The sequence below is a fragment of the Podarcis muralis genome, chromosome 17 (assembly GCF_964188315.1).
Source record: "Podarcis muralis chromosome 17, rPodMur119.hap1.1, whole genome shotgun sequence".
Taxonomy (NCBI): Eukaryota; Metazoa; Chordata; class Lepidosauria; order Squamata; family Lacertidae; genus Podarcis; species Podarcis muralis.
The window spans coordinates 10,708,496-10,733,086 of NC_135671.1; the positions used below are offsets into that span (position 1 = coordinate 10,708,496).

At 43.1% G+C, this 24,591-nt stretch overlaps 2 protein-coding genes across 3 annotated transcripts in view; both read left to right on the forward strand.

Annotated features, from left to right (window-relative positions):
* TRABD2A (TraB domain containing 2A) overlaps positions 1–6,192 on the forward strand; it is a 69,357-nt gene extending 63,165 nt beyond the window's left edge. For both annotated transcript variants that reach the window (XM_028712097.2, XM_028712096.2), the window contains 2 exons: positions 1,480–1,746; positions 4,976–6,192. In XM_028712097.2, the coding sequence (XP_028567930.1) occupies positions 1,480–1,746; positions 4,976–5,165 (457 nt within the window). In that variant the 3' untranslated portion in view covers positions 5,166–6,192. The remainder of the gene's footprint in view (positions 1–1,479; positions 1,747–4,975) is intronic.
* Positions 6,193–6,312: 120 nt separating this feature from the next.
* The window catches only part of DNAH6 (dynein axonemal heavy chain 6), a 123,620-nt gene continuing 105,341 nt past the window's right edge, over positions 6,313–24,591 (forward strand). Inside the window, exons 1-12 of the mRNA XM_028711618.2 lie at positions 6,313–8,358; positions 11,609–11,884; positions 12,594–12,770; positions 14,681–14,931; positions 15,881–16,148; positions 18,172–18,306; positions 18,405–18,528; positions 19,782–19,926; positions 20,281–20,458; positions 21,401–21,517; positions 23,029–23,229; positions 23,410–23,530. Of these exons, the coding sequence (XP_028567451.2) occupies positions 11,615–11,884; positions 12,594–12,770; positions 14,681–14,931; positions 15,881–16,148; positions 18,172–18,306; positions 18,405–18,528; positions 19,782–19,926; positions 20,281–20,458; positions 21,401–21,517; positions 23,029–23,229; positions 23,410–23,530 (1,987 nt within the window). The 5' untranslated portion in view covers positions 6,313–8,358; positions 11,609–11,614. The remainder of the gene's footprint in view (positions 8,359–11,608; positions 11,885–12,593; positions 12,771–14,680; positions 14,932–15,880; positions 16,149–18,171; positions 18,307–18,404; positions 18,529–19,781; positions 19,927–20,280; positions 20,459–21,400; positions 21,518–23,028; positions 23,230–23,409; positions 23,531–24,591) is intronic.

Sequence of the window (24,591 nt, forward strand, 5' to 3'; positions counted from 1 at the left end):
GACCCAATGCAGGAATCTCAGCTAAGCATCCAGGACAGATGGCCACCCAACCTCTTCTTAAAAGCCTTCAAGGAAGGAGAGTCTACCACCTCTTGTGGGAATCTGTTCCACTGCTGAACAGCTCTTATTGCCTGAAAGTTCTTCCTGATGTTTAGTCGGAATCTCCTTTCTTGTAACACTGGAGCAGCATTTTTTATATATGAGCTGGATTTTCTTCTGTATTAAAACTGGAGAGACATTTCACTATTGGAGCCCGAAGGGTTTACTTTTAGAAGGTAGCCAGTTCTGTTGTGACTCTGGATCGTTCTGTCACGGCCTCATTAACTGTGAACCCCGAAATCTTGGACCCCCTCCAAACAGGTGCCAAAGTTTTGCAATGGTTTTGCAGCACAAACTCCACATTTTGCAGCTCCCCCCATACTGAGTAATTAATACATCAAACCATGGTTTGTAGTTAACATCCCAAAGGCCGACATTGTAATGATTGCAAAACTTTTGCACCGGTTTGGAGGGGATCCCAGATTTCAGCAACCTCCTTTGTGAATAGTTCTCCAGGATCATAAGAGGTTTACACTTACTTCCTCCAGCACACTAATTGTTCTCTCGGCACACCATTTGAGATAGATGAGAATAACTTCATAGCTTGGAGAATGGCATCACAAAGGTCTGAGCTTTCATTGCGTGAAGTGCAGTTTGAAATGTTGTCCTCCAGAGCACTTTTATTATCTCCATGGATACTAATTTGGAAGAATCCTGTGTGGTAGGGAAGACTTGAGCAACAAATATGGAACCCAATGCTTCGGGGGCATTGCACTATTGAGTGGAAAGTTGCAGTCTGGTCCTGAGAAATGCTTAGCAGCTGCATAATCCAATCACGGTTGAATTTAAGTGTTTTCCTGACTATATGGGGTGGGTGGGGATGGAACAGCCACATTTATTTGTTGTGCAGCCTGCTTTATTGATAAGTGTCAGGCTTTCCTTTTTATACAGAGTTATAACTAGCACCAAGCTATTAAGATTGAGGTGGTTTTTTTGTTTGTTTTTTAAAAAGAGCAGGTAGTTTGTACTGTTGCTGAAGTCTTGTTGAAGAGAAAAACAACTACCAGACTTTTAGAAGACATCTGAAGGCAGCCCTGTTTAGGGAAGCTTTTAATGTTTAATAGGTTATTGTATTTTAATATTCTGATGGAAGCCACCCAGAGTGGCTGGGGAAACCCAGCCGGATGGGCGGGAAAGAAAGAAAGAAAGAAAGAAAGAAAGAAAGAAAGAAAGAAAGAAAGAAAGAAAGAAAGAAAGAAAGAAATTAAGAAAGAAATTATTGGAATTTTCAGTGAGGCAAGATGTTTGCAACGATATACAGTAAACTGAAAAATACTCCTAGCCTTTTTATCTCTCTCTCTCAATATATATGGAAGACATTCATGTACCCAACCATCCTCCCTCAAATTCCTTTCAACAACATTTTATTTTTCTCTCTAGTGGGAAGCATCAGAAGGTGCTGTCTGCCCTCTCTTCATCTTCCCCGGAATACGCCTCCTACATCATCTCTCAGGAGCTCCACTCTCCCCAGCGACATCCGCAGAAAGAGGAGGAGGAAGAGGAGGAGCTGCTGCCTCATTTGCTTCTGCCAGAAAGCATTGACCTGCTGGACAAAGTGGACAGGAAATACAAAAAGAAGAGAAAGAAGCAGCAGAAGAAGCAGCGCTTGCGCCAGTTCAATGACCTCTGGGTACGCATCGAGGAAAGGTAATGAGCAGGTTGAGGTGGAGCATGATGCTCTTTGAGCAATTGAGGCTGGGGATGCCAGCTTCCTCCTACTGGTAGTGGTTTCAACTGCTGCACAGCAGCAGAATTAACCAGGTGAGGCTTTTTATTATGACCAGAGGCACTGTTTTGTGCTCCAGATTGGGGGCGGGGCTGGGGCTGGCGTGCATCACATGTGTGATGTAATACATGTGACGTGCAACGCATGCACATGTCGGGAGGAGACCGAGCGGGGAGCCTAGCATGGCGTGGTTCAAAGGCCGAGTGTGAGAGAGGAAGCCGCGCCATTCTGGCCTCCCCTTTCGATCTCTTCCCTACGATGTGATGGCGCGTGTATGATGTCACACACCCACATGACACAGATGGTTGGAAGGAGGCCGAGCATGTTGCACATATGATTTTGCACTCGGCCTCCTCTGCCCCCTCAACATTGAGGGGTCCCAGACCCCTGCCAGCAAATATTGAGGGGCCGAAGACCCCTCTGCCACAATGAGTTGGCGCGCCTGATTATGACCTAATTCATAATCTGTAGGGGTAGCCAGCCTGGTGCCCTGCAGGTCATGTTGGACTAAATCTCCCATATTTCCTGAGTGTTGGCGATGCTGGCTGGGGCTGACAGAAATTGGCATCCAGCAACTGGAGGGCATCAAATTGGCTACGTCTTCTGCACTGCTTCGTCTTCATGATTGTGTATAGCTGGTGTAACGCAGTGTGTGTGACCTGTGAGCCAATAAGTCCCTGGTTCAAATCTAGTTGTAGGCCTGAACTACTTAAATGTGCCACTGCCTCGCAGTTCCTAAACGGGCAAGTTATGTTATTGAGGCAGAAGGGAAAATAAGGGACACTTCCACACCTACAAGAAACAACAAAAGGGAGCTCTTTAATACTGAAATTGAAAATATGACAATAAGCAGAAGATCATAAAAGCTTGGGGCACCAAATACAAATATCCTGTGACAGGTAGACGTTAACAGAAATAAATCCAGGAAAACGAGTGTCTGGTTATCTTTCACAGGTTATAAGAATATTATCTTTCACAGGTTATAAGAATATAATCTTTCTGATTATAAGAATATAATCAGAAGCTCTCTGTTGTTGTGGTTATAATTATTACTATTATTAGCAGCAGTAGCTGTCAGTCACTGTAGAAATATAAGGAACAAGGCAACTGCCCCCCTCCCACAATCCCTGTTTAACATCCTAGCAAAAGTCAACCCTCTACACAAATTTCTGAAAATATAGGAAGAGATCCTTGACAGCTTATATAATAAACCGTCACTCTTTTGTGTTTGGGTCTGGGCCTTTAATAACCTGGAGCAATGAAGAAAGAAGGGCAGAGCTGCCAATTTCATTCAGTTATGAAGTTGGTCTCACTGCATTGCTTTTGGCCTGGGCTCTCAAATGGTTATTTTCTTCGCTGTCACTACTGCTCTACTGTTAAATTGCCAGCTGGCTCCTTTCCACTGGTGTGTGAATGTCCTGTGGGGGCTTTTAGCTACAGAGGGGTAAGTGTTTTAAAGGGGTACTAATTGCTTTCAAATTCCCAAAGCCTTACCCCCACCCCACCTCACTCCACCCCACTCTTCTTCTTTTTTGGCTTAATGCAATTGGCCAATTGAAAGCTGAAACAGAGCATGGCAGCTGGATGGCACGAGCAGTCTGGCATAATTGAAATTAACATGCTTTTTATTTTATTGGTTTGGCACATGTGCTCGCTTCAGTTTTTGCTTGGAATTTGATGACAATTTGTATCTCAAGAGTTTTAAGACGGGGTAGGCAGGAGGTAATTCAAGCTGATGTCAGCTTTTCGCTTCAGCCTGTAGAACAGAGGTCAGCAAACTTTTTCAGCAGGGGGCCGGTCCACTGTCCCTCAGACCTTGTGGGGGGCCGGACTATATTTTGAAAAATAATAATGAACAAATTCCTATGCCCCACAAATAACCCAGAGATGCATTTTAAATAAAAGCACACATTCTACTCATGTAAAAACACCAGGCAGGCCCCACAAATAACCGAGAGATGCATTTTAAATAAAAGGACACATTCTACTCATGTAAAAACACGCTGATTCCCGGACTGTCCATGGGCCGGATTGAGAAGGCGATTGGGCCAGATCTGGCCCTTGGGCCTTAGTTTGCCTAACCATGCTGTAGAAGGAGATGCTCACACTTCTTTGTATGAGTGGCTGCTCCCTTGACTCTTTCCCTCTGCTCACCTGAGCTTTGTGAACATCTGATTTTAATTTTGCTGGCCTCTTCAGATTTGGCTTTCTATCCTTCATCCATATGTGCTATCTTTATTGTATCTATATTCTCACCAAGGGGAAGGCTCAAAGTGTGCAAAAATAAATAAACAGGGAAAGGGTTTTCAGATTGGTGAGACAGAGAACTTCAAACATTAAGGTTGTGCTGGTCGATGTAGATTAGCTCTGGCCAACTATGTGCTACTTGAGGAACCAGCTGTGGCTCAGAAAGGACCAAAAGAAAAATAAGTGGGTATGGTAAGGTACACAGTACCAGCATAGGATCTGGCAGCACTTTAGGAGTAGCACCACTTTAGGAAGCATTTTTTAAAAAACGGATTCTCCAAAATTCAATTAACGTGCTATCGGGAAAGTGCTCATTATATTGGAAGAAGAGGTATAGGTCTGGAGTAGAGCACATTGCAGTAACCCAAGAGGGAGATGGCACTGTATTTTAATCCTAAATAAGGATTTGGTCCTGGAAATAAGGAGCAGGTCACAAGCCTAGTTGTAAGGGGCACTTAGATAATGCATGTGAAGTGGTATGGAAATACTAGATATTGGGATGGAGCTACAGTTATGAGAAACCTGGGCTTGCAGTTATAAGCAACAGTGCATGTGAAGTTTTCCCTGCTGTGTAATGTATAGTGAAACCCTGGATCCTACCCAGTAAAGCTTATGCATTTTCCTGCACCCACTCTGCATTGTTGGCTAGGACTAGTGAGGACAGGTAGATGCACAGGTGGTGACATCAAGAGATGGGGTATACTTTACTATATATTACAAAAGGGAGCGGGAAGAACTCAATTTTAAGCTGCCATATTTGACAGAATCCCTATACTGTATTTCTTGTAATACGTACCATGTAATTCTATCTTATGGTACAAATGCACCTTTTGGCATGTGTTTATTTTGCTGCTGTTTGTGTGTGAATGACATCAAGTTGTTCTTTCTCTTTCTTCCTTGTAGTACCACTGATCCGCCTCCTCGGATTCGTATAATTAATGGGTACATTACTGTCGAGCCTCAGCCACGGGGCCACGGACGATCCAGTCACATCCAGACAGACACCAACTGCTCCAGTGGGCTATTTCTGTTCTTCTCCACCATGATATTGACTTTCGTGTTGCCTTCAGTGATTATACTGATGTTGGCGTGAACCTTCCATGTAGAACTGCATATTTTTATCTTTTTTCTAAGGATCTGGGGTGAAACGAGAAAAGAACAACTTTTCTGAAGGGCAGATCATCTATATGGATTTTTTATTTTTATTTTTTGCCTCATCCTTTTCCTGAATCTGGACCATTAACATGATTAACTGGTTTGACCGTGCCCAATACAGGAGAAGATGTTTTTGATGAAAGCCATTATTTATCCTTCTCTTGCAGAAGAATTCTTTCATGTTATCCCATGATGATTTTGGGGAATGTATATGTAACATAGCTGTTATTTAGCTGTATGAAACTGACTTGAAAACAATTTGGGGATTTGTTTGTTGTTTCTATGTGGTCTTTTGTGGATGCTATAACGAGCTTTGAGCTTCTCAAAGCAATAGGAACTTGGACTTGAAGGTATTAATTTGGCCAAAATTGTACTGTTTGGAATGAAGTGTTTTCTGCTCTTTGCAGATCCACACAACCATCTGTTTCAGTGTTATCACTGCCTTTTCTGTCCCCAACCTCTGTACTCTTGGTACTTGTCACTTTTTACTGGACCCATTCCTGTGTTTTTAACGATAGCTGAACACACACACACAGTCTTTAGGAGGTGACGCTTTTCACAAGAGTTACCTTTTTCATGTCAGGAAAAGCTTTGCCTCTTAAATATTGGTGTGTATGCCAGCTCAAAAGCTTGCTCCTCTCTCCCGCGTAATTTGAACCATTTCTGAAATAAGCAAGTGTTTTATTTTTCCTGCCCTTTCCAAAGGGTTGCTAGATCCTAGCCTGGAGCTGGTGACTATCCCTTAAAAGATTTTACATGGGATGCAGATGTTGCGCCTCTTTTGTCTTGTTCCTCTACTGGTCATCTTGCCCATTATGCTTTCTACCTCCGTGATCTGCCTAACCTTAATTTTGCCTTGAAGCAGCTATGGACAGAGGCAGGTTCAGGAGCCATTTGGATGAACCGGGTACTGGCAAAGCCTTAGAAATCCTAATACAACAGTGATAATAAATAAATACACCTTGTTTCGTCTCCAGTATATATTTATTTCTCAAAGTGATAAGAACTTGGGTGGGTGGGTGGAATCAGAAATGCACACAGTCACCTCGCTGCTTGCTGCTGGAATCAGACTGTTTTGAATGGAGCAGGGAGGGGGAACCACTTTTGTCCAGTGTGCAAGAATGGCATCTTTTGGCAGATGGAGGGAGTGGAGTTTGCCTGTTTTATCTGCAAACTGCCTTGAGTCCCTGTCAGAGAAAAACACAGGGTATTCATCACCTGGCATCTTAGCATGGATATGAACCGAACAGAAAACTGGGTGCTGAAATTAAAGAGCACCCCAGTGCAAAGGATGAAGTGTGCTCCTGACTGCTCCTTGACTGTGGGACTTGCAAATGGCACTTTTTCATTTCGAGGCTTGCATTTGGTGCTGTTTACACCTGGTGCTGAGTGCAAGCTGCCTTGGGACTGGTTCTATTTGCCTTTGCAGCACCTGAGGAATTCTAATGAATCTCATTTGTGCGTATAGAACCAAGATCTGTAGTCATTCTGGAATAATTAGTTCTCATTATTGATTTTTTTCCTGTGTTGCATTTATTTATGAAGAGGCTTATGAAATAATTGGTTTAAGGAATCTACAGAATTTTCAAATTAAACCAACCTACTTGATAAGAGTGAGGACAAAGATGAAACACAACCCAAAAAAAGATATGGATTTGTTGTGAAAAAAAATATTGCTAGCAGAAAATGTCAGGAAGGTTTTGATATTGTAAGTATATAAATACTATCGTTGAGTTCTGTGGTTTGGGAACTTCCTTGTTTTTGTTTGTGTTCTATTTTATTTCACATAACAGTTTATTCCGTTTTTTCAAATTATATTTTAAATTTTATTCATTTTCAAGAAACGGGGTATAAGCACTAATATAGCATGGCATCTCTCTGTGCAGCTTGGGCATTGAGAAGGATTTTAGCGTGCGTTTATATTTTATATGCTGTTTGTGTGTTTGTGTGTCTGTCGAAATTGCTGATTGTGAATTTTCATGCATTTGTCGGTGAAGCGTGCCAGCCTGACTCTTCTCACGCTACGTTTCCGTTCTGGAAAGCGGCTGCTTGCATTTTCACCTGACAGTTTGAGCAAACAGCACGTCGCATCTGCAATAAACACGTTACGAAGCCCTGCCAAATAAAAATAAAAAATACGAAGGCACTTTCAGCCCTAGGCTTTGACACTAGATGTCGCCCAAGCGATGTGGGGATAGGATTTGGGAGGAAAGAGTAGCACGTTGCTTTCGGTTAGATCCGACAGACCTCTAAACCCCGGCTAGGCACAAAGGAAATTATAGCAAAATGCAATGCCGGCAGCTGGTGCTATTGCGTCGTGGCAATACTTCGGCGGGGTTTTTAGAAAGGCATTTTCTGCCCGCTGCCCTCCTTGCAGTATGGGAATAATGTCTAACTCGACAGGTTTGTTAAACAGTACAGTGGTACCTCAGGTTAGGAACTTAATTCGTTCTGGAGGTCCGTTCTTAACCTGAAACTGTTCTTAACCTGAGGTACCACTTTAGCTAATGGGGCCTCCCGCTGCTGCGCGATTTCTGTCCTCATCCTGAAGCAAACTTCTTAACCTGAGGTAATATTTCTGGGTTAGCGGAGTCTGTAACCTGAAGCGTGTGTAACCTGAGGTACCACTGTATAAGCATCGTCGGATAAGTGTATTGGAAGCACTTGCAGCGTGTTAAAGAACTTCTGTTTCTACAGCGTCGGTTGTTTTACAACGGGGAAGGCAATTTGGCGGAATAATAACGAGAATCATGCGCAAATGGTTGGAGGGAAAAGGCTTCGTTTGCTGAGGGGAGGCAGCTGCTCGGCGCGGGCAAAAGCTGAAGGGAGCAGGCTGCCCTTCCCGCGCTTTTAAGTTTCGACGGGCGAGAAGACGAGGGCGGGCCTCTCCGCCTTGATTGACAGCTGCGAGGGAAAGCGCGCGAGCCGCCGCTTCCAGTAACCATGGAGACCCTCCGCCTCCTCCGCGTCCCGCCCGAGGAACCATGGGAAATTGAGTTAGGCGGGAGGTTGCCTGGCAACGGGAGGACTCTCTGGAGAGCGGAGAAGTTTCAGCCGCTTTTCTTCCTTTTCTTGAATGCGAAGAAGTGGGAGCGCTCGGACTTTTTGAAAGCTCTCCTTTTGGGCAAAAGGTATTTTGTCTCTGCTCCGCCATTCATCCCTGGCCGCCTTCTTCTCCCTCCGCCCCCCCCGTTTTGTTTATTATTATTATTATTATTATTATTATTATTATTATTATTATTAATTGTTTAGTGCATTGAAGGAGGTCGCGCTACTCCCCCTCACAACAACCCTGTGAGGTAGGATAGGTAAAGGGACAGTGGCTGGCCTGTGGTCACCCCGTGAGCTTTATGGGCGAGTGGGATTTGAACCCAGGCCCCCAAGCCCAACACTTGTAACCACTCCGTCCTTTGCCTTCTATAAGAGCTGCAATCATCAGCACCAGCAGCAGCTGGAAAAGAAAAAAAGGTGCTACGCTTTTAACCAGTGCTTTTCTTCTAGAAAAAAGGTGCCACACTTTTGACCAGTGCTTTTTTTCTAGAAAGAAGAAAGGTGCCAGTACCGCATGCTCTTGAGTACTGTACCTCTGGAAAAAAGCACAGATAATAATGATTTTATTTATACCCCAGCCACTCTGGGCAGCTTCCAACACAATCCAATTCCAAGCCACGCCCATCGCCGGATAGTGCAAGACTTTTATTTTTTGGAGGAGGGCGATTGCTCAGGGAGAAATTGCATGTGCCTTCACTGGTGAAATGTGTGGGGCTATGGGGTTGATGCCATGCAAAACAGCACTAAGGCTCCAGTAATGTAGAACTATTGTGTTCAGGTATCACTGCTGATTCCAACCTGCAACAGGGGACCCATTTCCAGTGTGGTGTTTTGTTTTGTCTCACATTTATCTATCCCTCTTTCCTCACTTTTCTACTTCAGAGCCCTTATATCTTTAATACTATAATACCTGTTTTTTAATTGGATCATTTTAATGGTGTTGTGTGTGTGTGTGTGTGTGTGTGTATGTATATGTGTGTTATGTACTAAGCTTGGATCCTGGGACGCGGGTGGCGCTGTGGGTAAAAGCCTCAGCGCCTAGGGCTTGCCAATCGAAAGGTCGGCGGTTCGAATCCCCGCGGCGGGGTGCGCTCCCGTTGCTCGGTCCCAGCGCCTGCCAACCTAGCAGTTCGAAAGCACCCCCGGGTGCAAGTAGATAAATAGGGACCGCTCTGGTGGGAAGGTAAACGGCGTTTCCATGTGCGGCTCTGGCTCGCCAGAGCAGCGATGTCACACTGGCCACGTGACCCGGAAGTGTCTCCGGACAGCGCTGGCCCCCGGCCTCTTGAGTGGGATGGGCGCACAACCCTAGAGTCTGGCAAGACTGGCCCGTACGGGCAGGGGTACCTTTACCTTTTTAAGCTTGGATCCTAGAACAATAGGCAAGTAGGATCCTAGACTGCAACAACTGATTGGCTTGCAGGAGAAGACCAATCAGGCTCCAGGAGGCAAGCCGAATCAGCCAATCAGATGGGACTCATTGTGTAAATAATGTATATAAAAGCCTGAGGTTTGGGGTTCAATTAAATCACTGTTTTACAAGCTGCAATAAAGAGCATGAAATCACTACAGGACTCCGAGTATATTTCAGTTTTCATGCGACCAAGCAGCAAATAAGTTTTGTTAAATAAATAATAGTTATATAGAAGAGGGATTTATTACAGGTCCAGCTTCTCTTGCCTGGATAAGCAACCTCACACACATGGGCAATATTTTCTTCTGACCTACTGTTAAAGCTAAAGGAGCTTTTCTAGTGCTGGTTGTCCTTCTTTCTACTTCCTCTATTAAAAATTGCAACAGAACAACAGCCCCTCCACAAGCAAACAAGACTATAATGGGTGGGGCTGCAGATATGACTAACCTCCTTTGTGGTTCGTGTGTCCCAGCTCATCTGGCAAAGAAAAATATTCTAAAAGAGAGAATTCCAACAGGTTCGACCTCCCCAACTCCATCCTGCCCTCTCAATATGTTCTCTTTTGCATTGGAACTATATTAGTACCAGGGACGCGGACTTATAAAAAATATTGGGGGGGCCCGGGAAAGCTCATGAATAATAAATAAGCTCATGAATATGCAAATAAAGTGGCGCCGCCTCCTCGTGAGCGAATAGGGGAGAGCGTGCTGCGCCTATTAATCAGCTCCAAAGGAAATTGGGTGGAGCTTTTGCTCGGGAGGGAGGGCAGGAGGCATGCAGCCCGCCCCTCCCTGTGCATTTTGGGCTGGGGGAGGGGCGGCGATGGCGCTCTGCTGGAGGGGCGCCGGAGATTATTGGGGGGGCGGAGCCCCCCCAAACGAATTTTTGAGGGGGCTCGGGCCCCCTCAAGCCCCATGGAGTCGGCGCCTATGATTAGTACAGATAGGTGGGAGCAGCCAAGTGTGCTTCTTTCACATAAATTGCGTAGAAAGGTACCTGCATATTTTTCCCCATAACTTTATTCCTAAAACGACTGGAGACTTACTTAAAAAAAAAAAACACCAAAGCTCAACATCTGGGGCTTCTGCCTGTAGGAGCCAATGAAGGCCTTAATGAATGCCAGGTTTGCATCCCCTGTGCATTTGTTGTTATTTCCACTGTATGCACATATGTTGGATTCCTTGCCTATAATGTACCACCATAGTGTACCAACACAATAATCCATGTGTACCTAAACTAAATCTATGCAGAAAAAATTGAAAAGTACTTTGAACGAATAAAAAATATAGCACAAATGACATACTAAAAGAAGGAAAGGAAAGCAGTATAAATATTTGTAAGGTTTTTATTTATTAGAAGTATTTATAAATTGCTCAGAATACCCAGGGATTAGATTTTCAGAAAAATACAAATCTAAACCAAAATTAAAATACAGCATTAAAACAGCATAAAACTAAATAAGGAGGAGATGCAGGAGAGAGGGATTTGAATTCTGTGTTGTTTGTTTTGGAAGGATATTCCACTGAAATTAGTAGAATTTGACACACACACACACACACACACACACACAAAATTTATAAATAAAAATGGCAAATACTACTTTTAGATATTCAAGCATCCCTTTCCTTTATAATCATATTTTTCTTTTCTTTTTATAGAATAAAAATGATCACATATTTTGCTTACCCAGGGTCGATTCTTCAAGCAAACAAAGCACTCTTGACAGTTTGCTATTCCTCAAGTCTGTTTAATAATGATCAGGTTGATTTGTCTCTCCTATTACAGTTTTGTGGCAGCTAATTTTCCTGTGCTGTTGTTTCTTACTATTGGATCGTTCAGAATAGTCTATCAAAGATTAAAAATCATGAGATAGTGTCGTTAAATTAAACTTCAACAATGATGTGTGTCATTTTCAGGGAATAATGCCTAAAAGGGTGTCATTGCCCTCCATACAACCTACTCCACAACCTTCGGAAGATGCAGATAGCAGGAATGAGCAAGGCAGTTTAAGTGAAGAACGCTCGTCTTCAAGTGGGAAAGATTCAATTGCAAGAAATGAATTTAAAAAAAGACTGGTTAGTTCAGCTCCAAATCAGATGCAAGCAAATCCCGAAGCTCTGAAATTTGAACATAACACAAAATCACAAGAAAGAACCAGAAAGCGACAGCAGCCCATAAAACTGGAGCCTCTGGTAGGTTGGTTTGAAATGACTTCATAAGGCTTTATTTTATTTTAATATTTTATTTTATCCTGAACTCCCATGAAGTTCCCTGGAAACCTTGCCTCTACAGTGGTACCTCAGGTTACATACCCTTCAGGTTACAGACTCCGCTAACCCAGAAATATTATCTCAGGTTAAGAACTTTGCTTCAGGATGAGAACAGAAATTGTGCAGCGGTGGTGCAGCGGCAGCAGGAGGCCCCATTAGCTAAAGTGGTGCTTCAGGTTAAGAACAGTTTCAGGTTAAGAACGGACCTCCGGAACGAATTAAGTTCTTAACCTGAGGTACCACTGTAATCCTGTTTCCTTCATTTATGCAATGTGTGCAAATCTAACAATAGTCCATGACCCACAGCTGATGTTGTCATTTACAGATGTCAGTGGCAAAATAAAAATGAAGAAGTTTGGTAAACTGGCAGATCTATATTCCCAACTGCCTTTTGTGATGACTAGAGTTTGTGTTGGACTATCGTTGGATGTTTATTATTTGATCAATTTTGGTTTTTATATAATTTTCATGCTAAATTGGAACACTGTACTGGAGCAGATCTGATACCTTAATGATGATTAATGGAATTGATATATTTGCACCAGCCTAATTTGTGATTGTTGTTGGCCTAAAATTTGTCATGTGCATGGATAATTTTATTTCAAACTTTCTTTCCTAATCATCAACGCAGCCTGTATTAAAAATATATCAGCAACACAAGCAACCTGAGTATATATTCCAGAAGAACAGGGAGAAATTGTTAGCTGCTGGAGTATTGCAGCCTACAACTTCAGCAGAGAAAAGAAAATGGCCTCCTCCAGAACCAACATTAGCTGAGCTTCAGCAGGAGTTATTAAAGCAAAGACAGGTATCGCCCACCTTTGCATATTGTGATTATTATTATTATTTTTAAAACCCAGCTTAAACTTATCTTTCAATAAAATATTTTCAAGGCAGCTTGCACTGCATAATTCAAGAAACAATAGAACAAGTAATAAAACGTTGTTCTGTATGTTTTTGGAGCTAATGAAAAATTACCTGTCAAATATGCTTTATAAGATGCTTCTTGTATTGCTTTTTCAAGTCTTCTTAAATATGAGGATCCATAAAATCAAATCTCTTAGTTTCTTTCTCTTGCTAAAAGGATCATTCAATTCATGGCAACATTTGCCCACATCTAAATTTGGAACTGCTCTGACATGGTTTACTAACACAGTGAAGCAATTGTTGCTTAATAACCCTGGAGCAAATATCCAACTGTCCCTTTAGGTATTCCAAGGAATCACTTTGCAACAGGTAGATTTTACACATTCATCAAACGGGGAAAGAGAGAACTGAAGCTGCTGTTACCACCAGAAGTGTGTAGAGGTTGTAATTGTGATACCTTAATTATTTGTGGACCTCGGGGTTGTAAAAGATTTGCACCCTATTGTGATCATTAGTATTCGGAAAATCCCATTTAGGTTTCATACTATGATGACTGTATGATTTTATGCATTAGGCGACTGTGTGATGTTGTACATGGGTTTCCATAGCCATAAAAAGTGAGTTTCATCACCCTTCCTATAAAAAAGCCAGCATTTTGATGGCCACTTTAAAATAGATCTCTGTGGGTGCTGATTCAATGCTACAAGTCATCTTTGCAAAGCGCACAAATCTATCGCTATAATGTCGCATTGTGGAATTGTGATTACATTGCGTCAGAGAACATCTGTATTCATCACCCAGATACTCTTTGTGTGTAGCCATCTTTAGGGTCATTCTGAACCAGTATAGCCTGCACAATGCATGTTCCATTGCAGGTGGCAGCCATTTCGCACAGGGTTTCCATTCCCGGCCCCTGTGTGTGTAGGTGGAGCATATATAAGTGTGCCTTGTTCCACCCCACCCTCGTTCTGCCTTCTAGGTCCAAAATGACCTGCGTGTCAGTGATCCTGCCTCAATTGGACGCGTGTAAGATGGTAGCCACCTGTATGTATTTGGCTGGGCTTCCTTGTTCCTGTTATTTGGAGATAATAGTGTGTAAAAAAAGGCAGCCCAGGGCAGTCTCCACAGCTTCCATTTGCAATATCTACTTTGGATGGGAGGAACAGCACAGAAGAGATTGTGGCTGTTTTCTCTTGTTCCTTATAGCAAAGGTGCATTAAAACATGCTGTAAATGGTTCTTCATCTTCCCAGAATGGCAGGCTTTTTTTAAAGGACAAACAGCAGTGAACAATTCCTCTTACCCTTTCCTTCTCTAGCATAGTTACGAAAAGAAGGTTGGAAGCATCTGCTTATTGTTTTAAATAAACCAGTTTCTGGTTACCTGGCATATGAACTGGGGGAAACTCTGGTTAGTTTAAAGTATGGTTTGTTGAAACAAGCCAAGATCATCAAACACACATAAAGGAACCAAAGTTTAAACTAATCAGAGTTCCTCCAACGTGTGGACATAACGTGAAACAATGGTTAGATTAAAACAGGAAGTGAAAGTCTCCCTGCGATTGTGCTGGAGGAGGGGAAAGGGCAGTATGCTAGCCCAAAGCTAGCTGCTACTAGTGCACATATGAATCACATCATTGTGTAAAAACAACAACAACAAAACAAACCAATTGCCATGTTAACCAGCCCTTATTAACATAATTGTTATAGAGGCAGTTTTATAATTTTGCATATGTATCTGAAAGAAGATACTGAGTTTTTCAAAAGTCGCAAAAAAATATATTAGGGAATCAACTGAACAAGAAGAATTTGAAGTTTTCAAGTGAACAGTGATCTATACTTTCCTTTTACAGATACTGAGTGACAAGGCGGCACGAGTTCCCACTCCTCCTAAACAGCCACGTGGTGTGGTAAAACTAAGTGCTTGCCTACCAAGTGCCTCTCCTGTTAGTAAATTTAAGGAACCAGAAGATGTTATTAAAGCTAATATTACAGAACCTCTCGAAATTGTAAGGATAATATGTCAGAACAAACATCTTGGATTCCTATACATGACTCCTGCAGTGCCTAGGTCATCAAATGAATATGATTGTTATAACCTGAAGTGAGTTGCTCAATTTATATTTTATTGTGCTCAGTTTTAAATACAGTAATGTTAACTTTGATGCGAATTAAAAATTTACTTTATTACAATACCTGCCTCCTTTCTGGTGCTGGCTAATTCTCTTGTGGTCTTTACTCAGTGGGGAGGGGGCATGAAACCTAGCATATGGTGTACTGTTTGATTTATTTTTCTTATCCGATAGGTGTATTACTGAACTAAAATCATGGATATTTTGATGGAATAATACTAATAATAAGGCCTTGCACTCACATTTTAAAGCTTGGCTTCTTTGCTCTCTTGTTTCTTTAGAAAGGGGAGAGTTGCTTTCAAACAGTTGGTCAATAGACCAATTAATTTGTATGGCTTAAGGGTTGATGTTGTTATTTTTAATTGCTTATTCTCTCTTCATGGTAAGGTCTGAGGGCAGGTTACAACAGTATTAAAATAAAATATTAAAATCAGTTAAAATAATACACAATCAGACGAATAGAGTGGATCCTAAAATGTATGCCTTGCCGATGCCAAGGTTGGGGTAAAGAGCTATGAATTTGGCATACAGCCAGTGCTTTTTCCCCCTAAAAAAATGTTTAGGGATACTCTCATTTTCCTACTCATATTGAAATACTGCCCCTCAATGAGGCCAAACTTAGATTCACAAAATGTTTAGGGGTATGCATACCCCTGCGTCCCCCCAGAAAAAAGCACTGCATACAGCAATAGTGATACAGTGAGGATGCTAGGTGAACCTTTGTGGGGAGTAATTCCACAATTTAGAGAAAGTCATCTTCCAGGCTCCCATTCGCTGTGCTTATGAAATGGGTTGGATATAGCTGGAGGAGTTGTTCTTTCCCCCTCCCATTAATACAGAATTGGCAACAGGATAGGTGCAGTGGAGCGATAGGAAAACACCGATCTCGAGTTCTGTTAAATGTTTTCCTTTCTCTTTTAGAATCGTAACTTACGACTGCGTTAACAAAAATGACTACTACACGATTAGCCCGAATGCAGTTATTCACACGTATAACGGAGAGGTTGAATATCTGGAGCTTGAACGCTGGGAGCAAGAATATCTATATCACAAAGCACTTTCCAAAATTACTATATTCACTATATTTCGCAAATGGAAGGCCTTTAACGTATGGAGGAAACAGGTCCGCTCCAAGACGATTCATATTTACCGCAAAGCTCTACAGAAGAACTTATTCATTGTTAATGCTGTAGGTATTTCAATTGTGTGTGTGTGTGTGTGTGTGTGTGTGTGTATAGAGCCCCTGAAGTAATGCATATGAAGGACCTTGAACACTCAGGCAGACAATCTGTGGCAGAGCAACCACCACATTCCCTTCAATGCCCTGGTAGCTCGCTGTACTCAGGGTAGATGGTGGGTATGTGTGGTTGGCTTAATTTGTTTCTTTCATGCACCTTTCCTCCTTCCTGGCAGGAGTATCTCATGAGAATCCTACCCATGGAAGCAGGTAAAAGCAGCTACACCTTGCAATCCCCATTGCCCACCCCCCATCTGCTCATGAGAATTACGTGACTTCCTGAACTGGCATAAGAGGCAGTGCAGAGGGCTAAAGGAGGAATGGGCAAAAATTGCCTCCTGCTTTCAGCTGATATGATCCCCTGCTGGATCTCCATCCCATTCCTGAATGGAAAGGGACACCTAGTTAGGATCTAAGCTGTTTACATCAATTGGAGAGAATTTAATGTCAGCTCTGGGGCTGTTGTGGCTCTGGGCCTATTTTGGAGGTATGTTGGAAGGATGAGGCGTTTGAATTCCGTGGCTTCCCTGACACATACCAAACATACCTTATTCCTGGCCGCCACCATCAGTGGAACAGTGACTGGGGAAGCCTTCAGCAGTGGACCTCCATCTCCACTCATGGGCCTATAGCATTCCCCTCAGCTGCCCTCCAAGGGAAGCAGATTATTTCTCTCAAAAGTTGTATATAAAATCAATTATAAGGTTTATTTTTTATTTTTACAGAGGTTTTAATGCTAAACTATATTATGAAAACATATTGTCAGAGACGGCCCCCAGGTCTCAGCTCACAGAAGACCAACGCTAGCCAGCAGAACTGTACAAAGTCTTTATTGAAGTTTAGTTCCCATTTTCAAACCCTAGCGTGCGTCTCTACGTCTAGACCCTAGACCAGCGAAGCCTCGTCTGAGTCTCCGCCCCCTGTACACCAGTTTAAGACTCTAGCCTTACTCCACCTTCTACGTTTCTCCTTCCTCCTCTGGGTCCTACTACCCCCCTGGGTGCCTTCCTTCCTGGACGCCTCGGAAGCGGACCCTTCGGACTCCTCCCCCTCTCTTCGCCGGGCTTTAGGACCCGGCTCCCTCTCCAGGCTGCTCATTGCGCCCCCCTCTTGTACATTTGAACTTGGCGCGCGCGCGCTGCCCCTGACCTTCCTTTTGACCGTTTCCTCGCTCTCTGATGCAGGCGTGGCTAACCCTGACTCATGTCCTTCCGCTGACGGAAAGCTGCCTGCTGCCGATGCTTGGGACTCCTCCCCCTTACTGCTCTCCGGTGGGGAAGCTGGTCCCGATTTCCAGCTGCTGCTCTCTGAGTCCCCTCTGGCCCCTCCTTCCTGGGGTGTTCCCTCTGGCAACCCCCTAGCTCTGACCACGGGAGCTCCTTTCTGTGAATCCTCTGATTCGCTGGAGAGACTTAGAGACCTTGGATGGCTATCATCGCTGACCTCTCCCTCGGATTCCTCTCCCTCGGTCTCCAATCCCTCCCTTTCCTGTCCCTCTGCTCCTGAACCCCTGACACATATGCATGCTAAAATTATAATATATTGCAATTTTCCTGTTTCTAGGATATATTGAAATTAGCATACCTTTGGTTCCATTATGCCAGACATAAATCAGTATAGAAAGTTGCTGAAGTTCGTAATCTAAAAAGTTATTCTTCCATTTACAGAAGGAGTTATTCTGCGAATGGAAGGGCCTTTGATACAGCAGATATTAACAGAAAGTGAGAGTTGAATTTCACTGATCCTTGTCCCTAGTAGCCCCCTCTGCTGTTTCTGACTCTGTTCTGTAGTAGTTTTTAAGGGTGCTGCAGACGGAATGGAGAATTAACAAAGATCACCCGTCCTTAGTGGGTACTGTGGGTACCTATTCTGTACATGGTCTTCTGGAAACCCATTGTTTCAAAAAAATGGCGATGCTAATAGAGTATTAGGGCTTTAGCTTTTGTCTCACTAACACTTTCTGACTATTTTGCAGTGTCTGAGACCAGCAATACTTAACATCCAAGAAATGTGTTACCGGCTCAGCGATATGGCACTTTGTCAAATTGAAAAGGGCTATTTATATACCCTGATGGAATTTAAAGGTACTCAGTTCAGCCAGCTAAAAGATGTAAGTGGGTTTCATTGGTTCAGTTTATCAAGATTTCATATAAATCTTATTTCTTAGCTTTAATATCAATTATTCTCTACCTGCACTGTACCTTTCAGGTGGCAGCTCATCTGTCGGAGTTCAGGGAATTAGCTAAAGAAGTGGTTAGAGGTGCATGTCGAACTACACTGCTTGAAGCTGGTTTCACTCCTGATGATTACTTTTATGCAACAGAGAGTACAGGTACAAAAGTGACATTTAAGAAACAATTTCAGGGCCCTTATTCTAGTTGCAAGGAATTACCGGTAGTCCCAATTCAGACATAAATGAAAGAAACTGCACAAGCTTTTTTTTTTTTGAAAAAAATTTATTTATACTTTTCAAATTTATACATTTCATTAATTTTACAATCCATTTAACAGTTCAAAATTTGACTTCCCCCTTTTTCTGCGGTTCCTTAAATTTATTTTTCATGCACATCCAAATTCATTTAATTTACTCATTTAATTATCTACTGTAAATATATGCTCTTATAAAACTGCAGGTTATTACAATAATCCTGCTAATGTTTTTATCTGTTTACAATTTATCTGTAAATATTCAATAAACCATTTCCATTCTTTTATAGTTTGTTATCTTGATTTCTTATTCTTTGATCTTTGAGCTCTTATGTTGTCTCTGTCTCTTCTTCCTTCAGACGTGTGAAGACAAGATCAAACACTTGATTTTGAAATAATCATGGTTCCCCTTGACATCTGAATCTAGGGAACTGTGGTTAGTTAAAACATTCCAGGTTCAGATGGTGATATATCCCAGCTTGTTAACAAACAATAGCATTAAGTAACTAGAGTTCCCCAGTTTGGCCTTAGCCAAACTGGAGTTTTTAACCATAAAAGCAGATATTTCTACTCCTTGCAGCCATGCTGGAGCAATAGAAGGAGCATTTATGCCTGAGATCTGAGCAGGCTTGTTCATGTAAGGGTAAACTATGGAAAATGGAGTCATTGATGAATTGCAGCGAAGGGTATCACAGAATATTACAAAATTTAATGTCTAAGACTGAATATGTTAGGTTTGCCTCCAATTGCTACATAGGATTTTAGCAAACTTTCTTAATGGCATTGTACCAGATGTTGTTATATGTAGCAAATAATTCCTTCCCCCGCCCCTATGATCAACTGAGTGTGAGCGAAATGATTCTTATCACTGTAGAAATACAGTGGTACCTCGGGTTACATACGCTTCAGGTTACAGACTCCGCTAACCCAGAAATAGTGCTTCAGGTTAAGAACTTTGCTTCAGGATGTGAACAGAAATCGTGCTCTGGCGGCGCAGCAGGAGGCCCCATTAGCTAAAGTGGTGCTTCAGGTTAAGAACAGTTTTAGGTTAAGTACGGAACTCCGGAACGAATTAAGTACTTAACCCGAGGTACCACTGTATTGGTTTAGCTTAGTACTTGAAATGGTTTCAGTAACATGTGCTTTTATTTCCTCCAGAACAGGTAACAATGGTAACAGGAAGACTGAATGCTGGAAGTGCCATTATTCGTCGTTCTGACAAAGATCCTTATGGTGACCAAGCTGAAAAAATGACGTATACTGAACAGGCCAACAAAAGGGCTACTTGTGAAAGGCTGACATGGTTGGTATTTGGCTCTTTGCAGGTCCACGTGTAATAGTGAGCGCTCACACCTTCTTCGTGGGTGCCCTTTGCGGGACTGCACACAGCACCGCGGCCCCATGGGACCCACCAGTTGGCTGGGCTGGCCTGCCTCCATGTGTTAGTCATTGGAGGTTCCTGCCAAACCTCAGTTAACCAATCAGCCCTGGCGGTCAGTATAAGAATGTATTTTAGTGGAAGTGCTTCTTGCAAGTGAGATGGCTCTAATCCTAAATGTCTGTACATTCACAAATATATTCACTTTGCATTTACTCCTGGCAAAGTCTCAGTTTCAGTAAAAATGAAGGGCTCTGATACATTGTTCTTTCCTTCCAGCTTTATTCGTCTTGCTGACTACCTTATAGTGAACACTTTGCATGTCTTGGCAGTAAAATCTGTCACTGCTCTTTTGAATTACCTCACTGAAAAGTTGAAAAAGACACCTCCTGCAGACCTCATTCGGAAGTGGAATACGGAAGAAACGCCACCTGAAGTTGCTGTTGTGGAAAAGAAGGTAAGGTCCGAGTTGTTTGAAACAGTTTGCTCCATCACATTGTCCATCGTCACTACAGTGGTACCTCGGGTTACATACGCTTCAGGTTACAGACTCCGCTAACCCAGAAATATTACCTCGGGTTAAGAACTTTGCTTCAGGATGAGAACAGAAATCGCACAGCAGCGGGAGGCCCCATTAGCTAAAGTTTTACCTCAGGTTAAGAACAGTTTCAGGTTAAGAACGGACCTCTGGAACGAATTAAGTTCTTAACCCGAGGTACCACTGTCCTGGGTTCTATCCAGTATTGTGTTAGCAGAAGGAAGCTTGCATAACTAACCTTCCCTATCCCCTACTCTGCAAAATCACGCCAGTGCTAAACAATACAGTTTAAAGCTTCTCAACACGGGCTCAAACATAATCCCTGAGAGTTTTGATAAAAGAAGCAAGGATCTGCAACCCACGTAGACCAGCCACCAAACAAAATGGGCCTAGCCACTGCTGGAACCCTTTGGCAATGGTGAAACGCAGAGCATTGTTCTCTTCCCCTCTTCTTAGAACAGACTGTCACAAGCTCTTTTCCTCACTGACTGCAATCTTGACACATATTAATTAATAAATGTTTTATTCTAATTCATACTGAGATGCAGTGATCTTTTGTCAATTTCCCCAAGTCATTAAGGGGTGTGTAAATAAAGTTTGATAATCCCTGTTGTCATTCAGCTATCTCCAGATTAAGATGTCCTCCCGTCCCGTCCCCTCCCATCAACTTTACCTATTTGAGAATATACATATAATTAGCAAATTTGTGGACATTTGAGAATAGGGACATGACAATAACACTGTTGTGGGCTTTTCACCTACTTTTTCTTGTTGTCAGTGTGTTAGGACAGAGAAAATGAAATCTTGTTTCTAACCTAATAACTTATATTCATTTTCTGATTTTGGTTTGTTTTGTTTTAGGGAACTTCAGTGATTATAGGAGCGGAGGACGAAGAGTCACTTACTCCCATGTTTCTTCTAGAGCTAATTTTAGAGATAAATGCTCTGTTATTTGAACCAACTGTGGAGGATTACCAGGTTTAAGAATAATTTTACTTTACTTTAGATTGCTGTATGAAACTTGATTTGTCATCATAATCCTACTTTTGCACGCAGGATATAGCATTTGATTGGACATTGGGTCTGGGATGCATAGGGATCTCTCGGGTGAGCTTTTGATGGTCACGGTTCTTAGTTGGCCTGAAATCTGGCCGGTGTTGCTGGGAATCCAGGGCAAAACAAAATGAGCAAGGCTCACTCATTATCAATTAACTGGATGATCCACGTCTGGATGCAGGTAAACAGGAATGGGGGGGGGGCGCTGGTGGCGCTGTGGGTTAAACCACAGAGCCTAGGACTTGCCGATCAGAAGATCAGCGGTTCGAATCCCCGCGATGGGGTGAGCTCCCGTTGCTCGGTCCCTGCTCCTGCCAACCTAGCAGTTTGAAAGCACGTCAAAGTGCAAGTAGATAAATAGGTACCGCTCCAGCGGGAAGGTAAACAGCGTTTCCGTGTGCTGCTCTGGTTCGCCAGAAGTGGCTTAGTCATTCTGGGCACAGGACCCGGAAGCTGTACGCCGGCTCCCTCGTCCAATAAAGCGAGATGAGCGCCGCAACCCCAGAGTCGGTCACGACTGGACCTAATGGTCAGGGGTCCCCTTACCCTTTAAACAGGGATGGAGGTAACAGCATTGCAGAAGGAAGCATGTGAAGGGGCTTGCTATATAGTGACAGAGGCTGCAGAGAGGAGTGACCATGTAGCAAAGTTATCTGACTAGTATTCAGAGGCAGGAGTGCCAGCCTTCATACCGAAGGACCCATGGGGACCTCTTCGTAGACCTACGATGCAAAATAATGATGATCAGGGATCAGCAAGTCTTGGTTTGTTTTTGTCATGACCGGAGGAAGATTTAGGGGAGCACAACCAGTTCAGTCGCACTGGGCACAGAGTCTCTGGGATGCTGCCGTTATGATTTAGAATGGAGCATGAGAGGCGGAGCACTTAATTTGGGTGTCGCCCAGAGCACCACTGAAATTTGAGACCCCAAGATCCACCACTGCCAAGACCCTCTCCTCCAGAGAGAGGGGGAAAGGGTTTTCTGATATTACACTGAGATTGAGACCCAGCGTAACTGTGGATATGAACTCCTCCCCAGCTGAGGAGAGGGATGTGGCACTTCCAGTATTGGACACTGTCTGCCTCTGAATACTAGAAAATGAATGGGCTCATGACCTGCTTGCGTGATTCCCATAGGCATTGCAACATAGTGGGTGGGAGAATGAGCTAAACACAAGAAACCCTATGGTTTGAATATTATCTATGTCCTGAAGGCAACACACCTTCTCTCAGCCTGAGGCCCCTCTCCCACCTGCAGTGTGAGGATAATAATGCCTACCTTGTGGTATCGTTGTAAATATTGCAACAGTAGTGTGTAAAGAGCATTGAACACTTTAAAAACACAATACAAATACTAAGTATTGTTTTTCATTTTCAGATTCTTCCAGTAACAACCAGCGTTTTTTATACATTTGTTCTATTTTGCCCAACAGGATGGAATGTCAGACATTGTGAATCAGTTTCAGGCAACTGTGTTATCTGTTGCAAACCTTGTTCCTGATAGATATTTTGATGCTTTTACTCGCCCTGTTATTAACAACAAAATTGAAGAAAAAACATGTGGTGAAGGACCAAGCTTGGCAATAATGTTCAAAGATGATAGACATCTCCAGAACATTATCTCACAAATAAAGGTATAGACCACCTTTTGTGGAAGCCTATTTACATTCCTGTTCTCTGTTTGAAATGGCAAGCTGGTGCCACTCCCCATGTCAGCTTATGAGTAAATAAGCACCCCAGCTTGTCACTTGTCCCTTATTGAATCTCTTGCCCTCAATATTATTATGATTAAATACTTTTCTGTTAATGTTTAGGAAACAATCTATTCAGGATTTGAAGCAGTCAACTTGTATGCATCTACTTTTGAAAAGTTTCGTTTATTTTTCAAAGAAAATGAAAGCCTTGATTTGGAAGCTCTGAAGAAAGAAGAACCTGGTAAAATTTGTTTCATAGCTTGCTAGGTATTTTTGAAGCCGCTCAGTAGTGCATTCAGTGATCTGCTTAGCAGGCTGGATTATGCCAGCAAACATCCATATAGTTTTCATAACGTTCCTGACAACAGAGATTCTTTAGACGTGATCTTCAGAAGAAATTTGTTCTGTTAGAGTGATCCTATATTTCTTATATGGGACGCGGGTGGCACTGTGGGTTAAATCACAGAGCTAGGGTTTGCCGATCAGAAGGTCGGCGATTCGAATCCCCGCAACAGGGTGAGCTCCCGTTGCTCGGTCCCAGCTCCTGCCAACCTAGCAGTTCAAAAACACGAAGTGCAAGTAGATAAATAGGTACCACTCCAGCGGGAAGGTAAACGGTGTTTCCGTGCACTGCACTGGTTCGCCAGAAGCGGCTTAGTCATGCTGGCCACATGACCCGGAAGCTGTATGCCTGCTCCCTCGGCCAGTAAAACGAGATGAGTCGTCCGCGACTGGACCTAACGGTCAGAGTTCCCTTTACCTTCATATTTCTTATACATGTCGTATGGTGAACCTGTTGTGATGTACTAACTATTTGTGAGCTACAAAATTCCCGTTTCAAATTGCAGCTTAATTATGAACTCACTAGGCAGCCTTAGGCAAGCTGTTATTCTCCCAGCCTTAGCCCATGAACCCAGTCCCTCTCAGGCAGAGGAAATCCTTTCTAACTGTACTCCTGCTTGTTCAGAGATAAGGTGCTTTTATTAAGAGTTGCTCTCCATTTCACCTTTTAGGCATCATTCTGGCAGGAGTTGCCCCCTGCTCCCAGAGCTTTTCTGTCCCCTGTTGTTCTGGCACCTAATGAATATGGAAAGGGAGTCTCCATATTTTTTTTTAAATGCTGGGTTGGTGGAGGAGAGGTTGGCTAAGAGTATTTGCCTTGAGCTAAGTCGTGAACAAGGGACGCGGGTGGCGCTGTGGGTAAAAGCCTCAGCGCCTAGGGCTTGCCGATCGAAAGGTCGGTGGTTCGAATCCCCGCGGCCGGGTGCGCTCCCGTTGCTCGGTCCCAGCGCCTGCCAACCT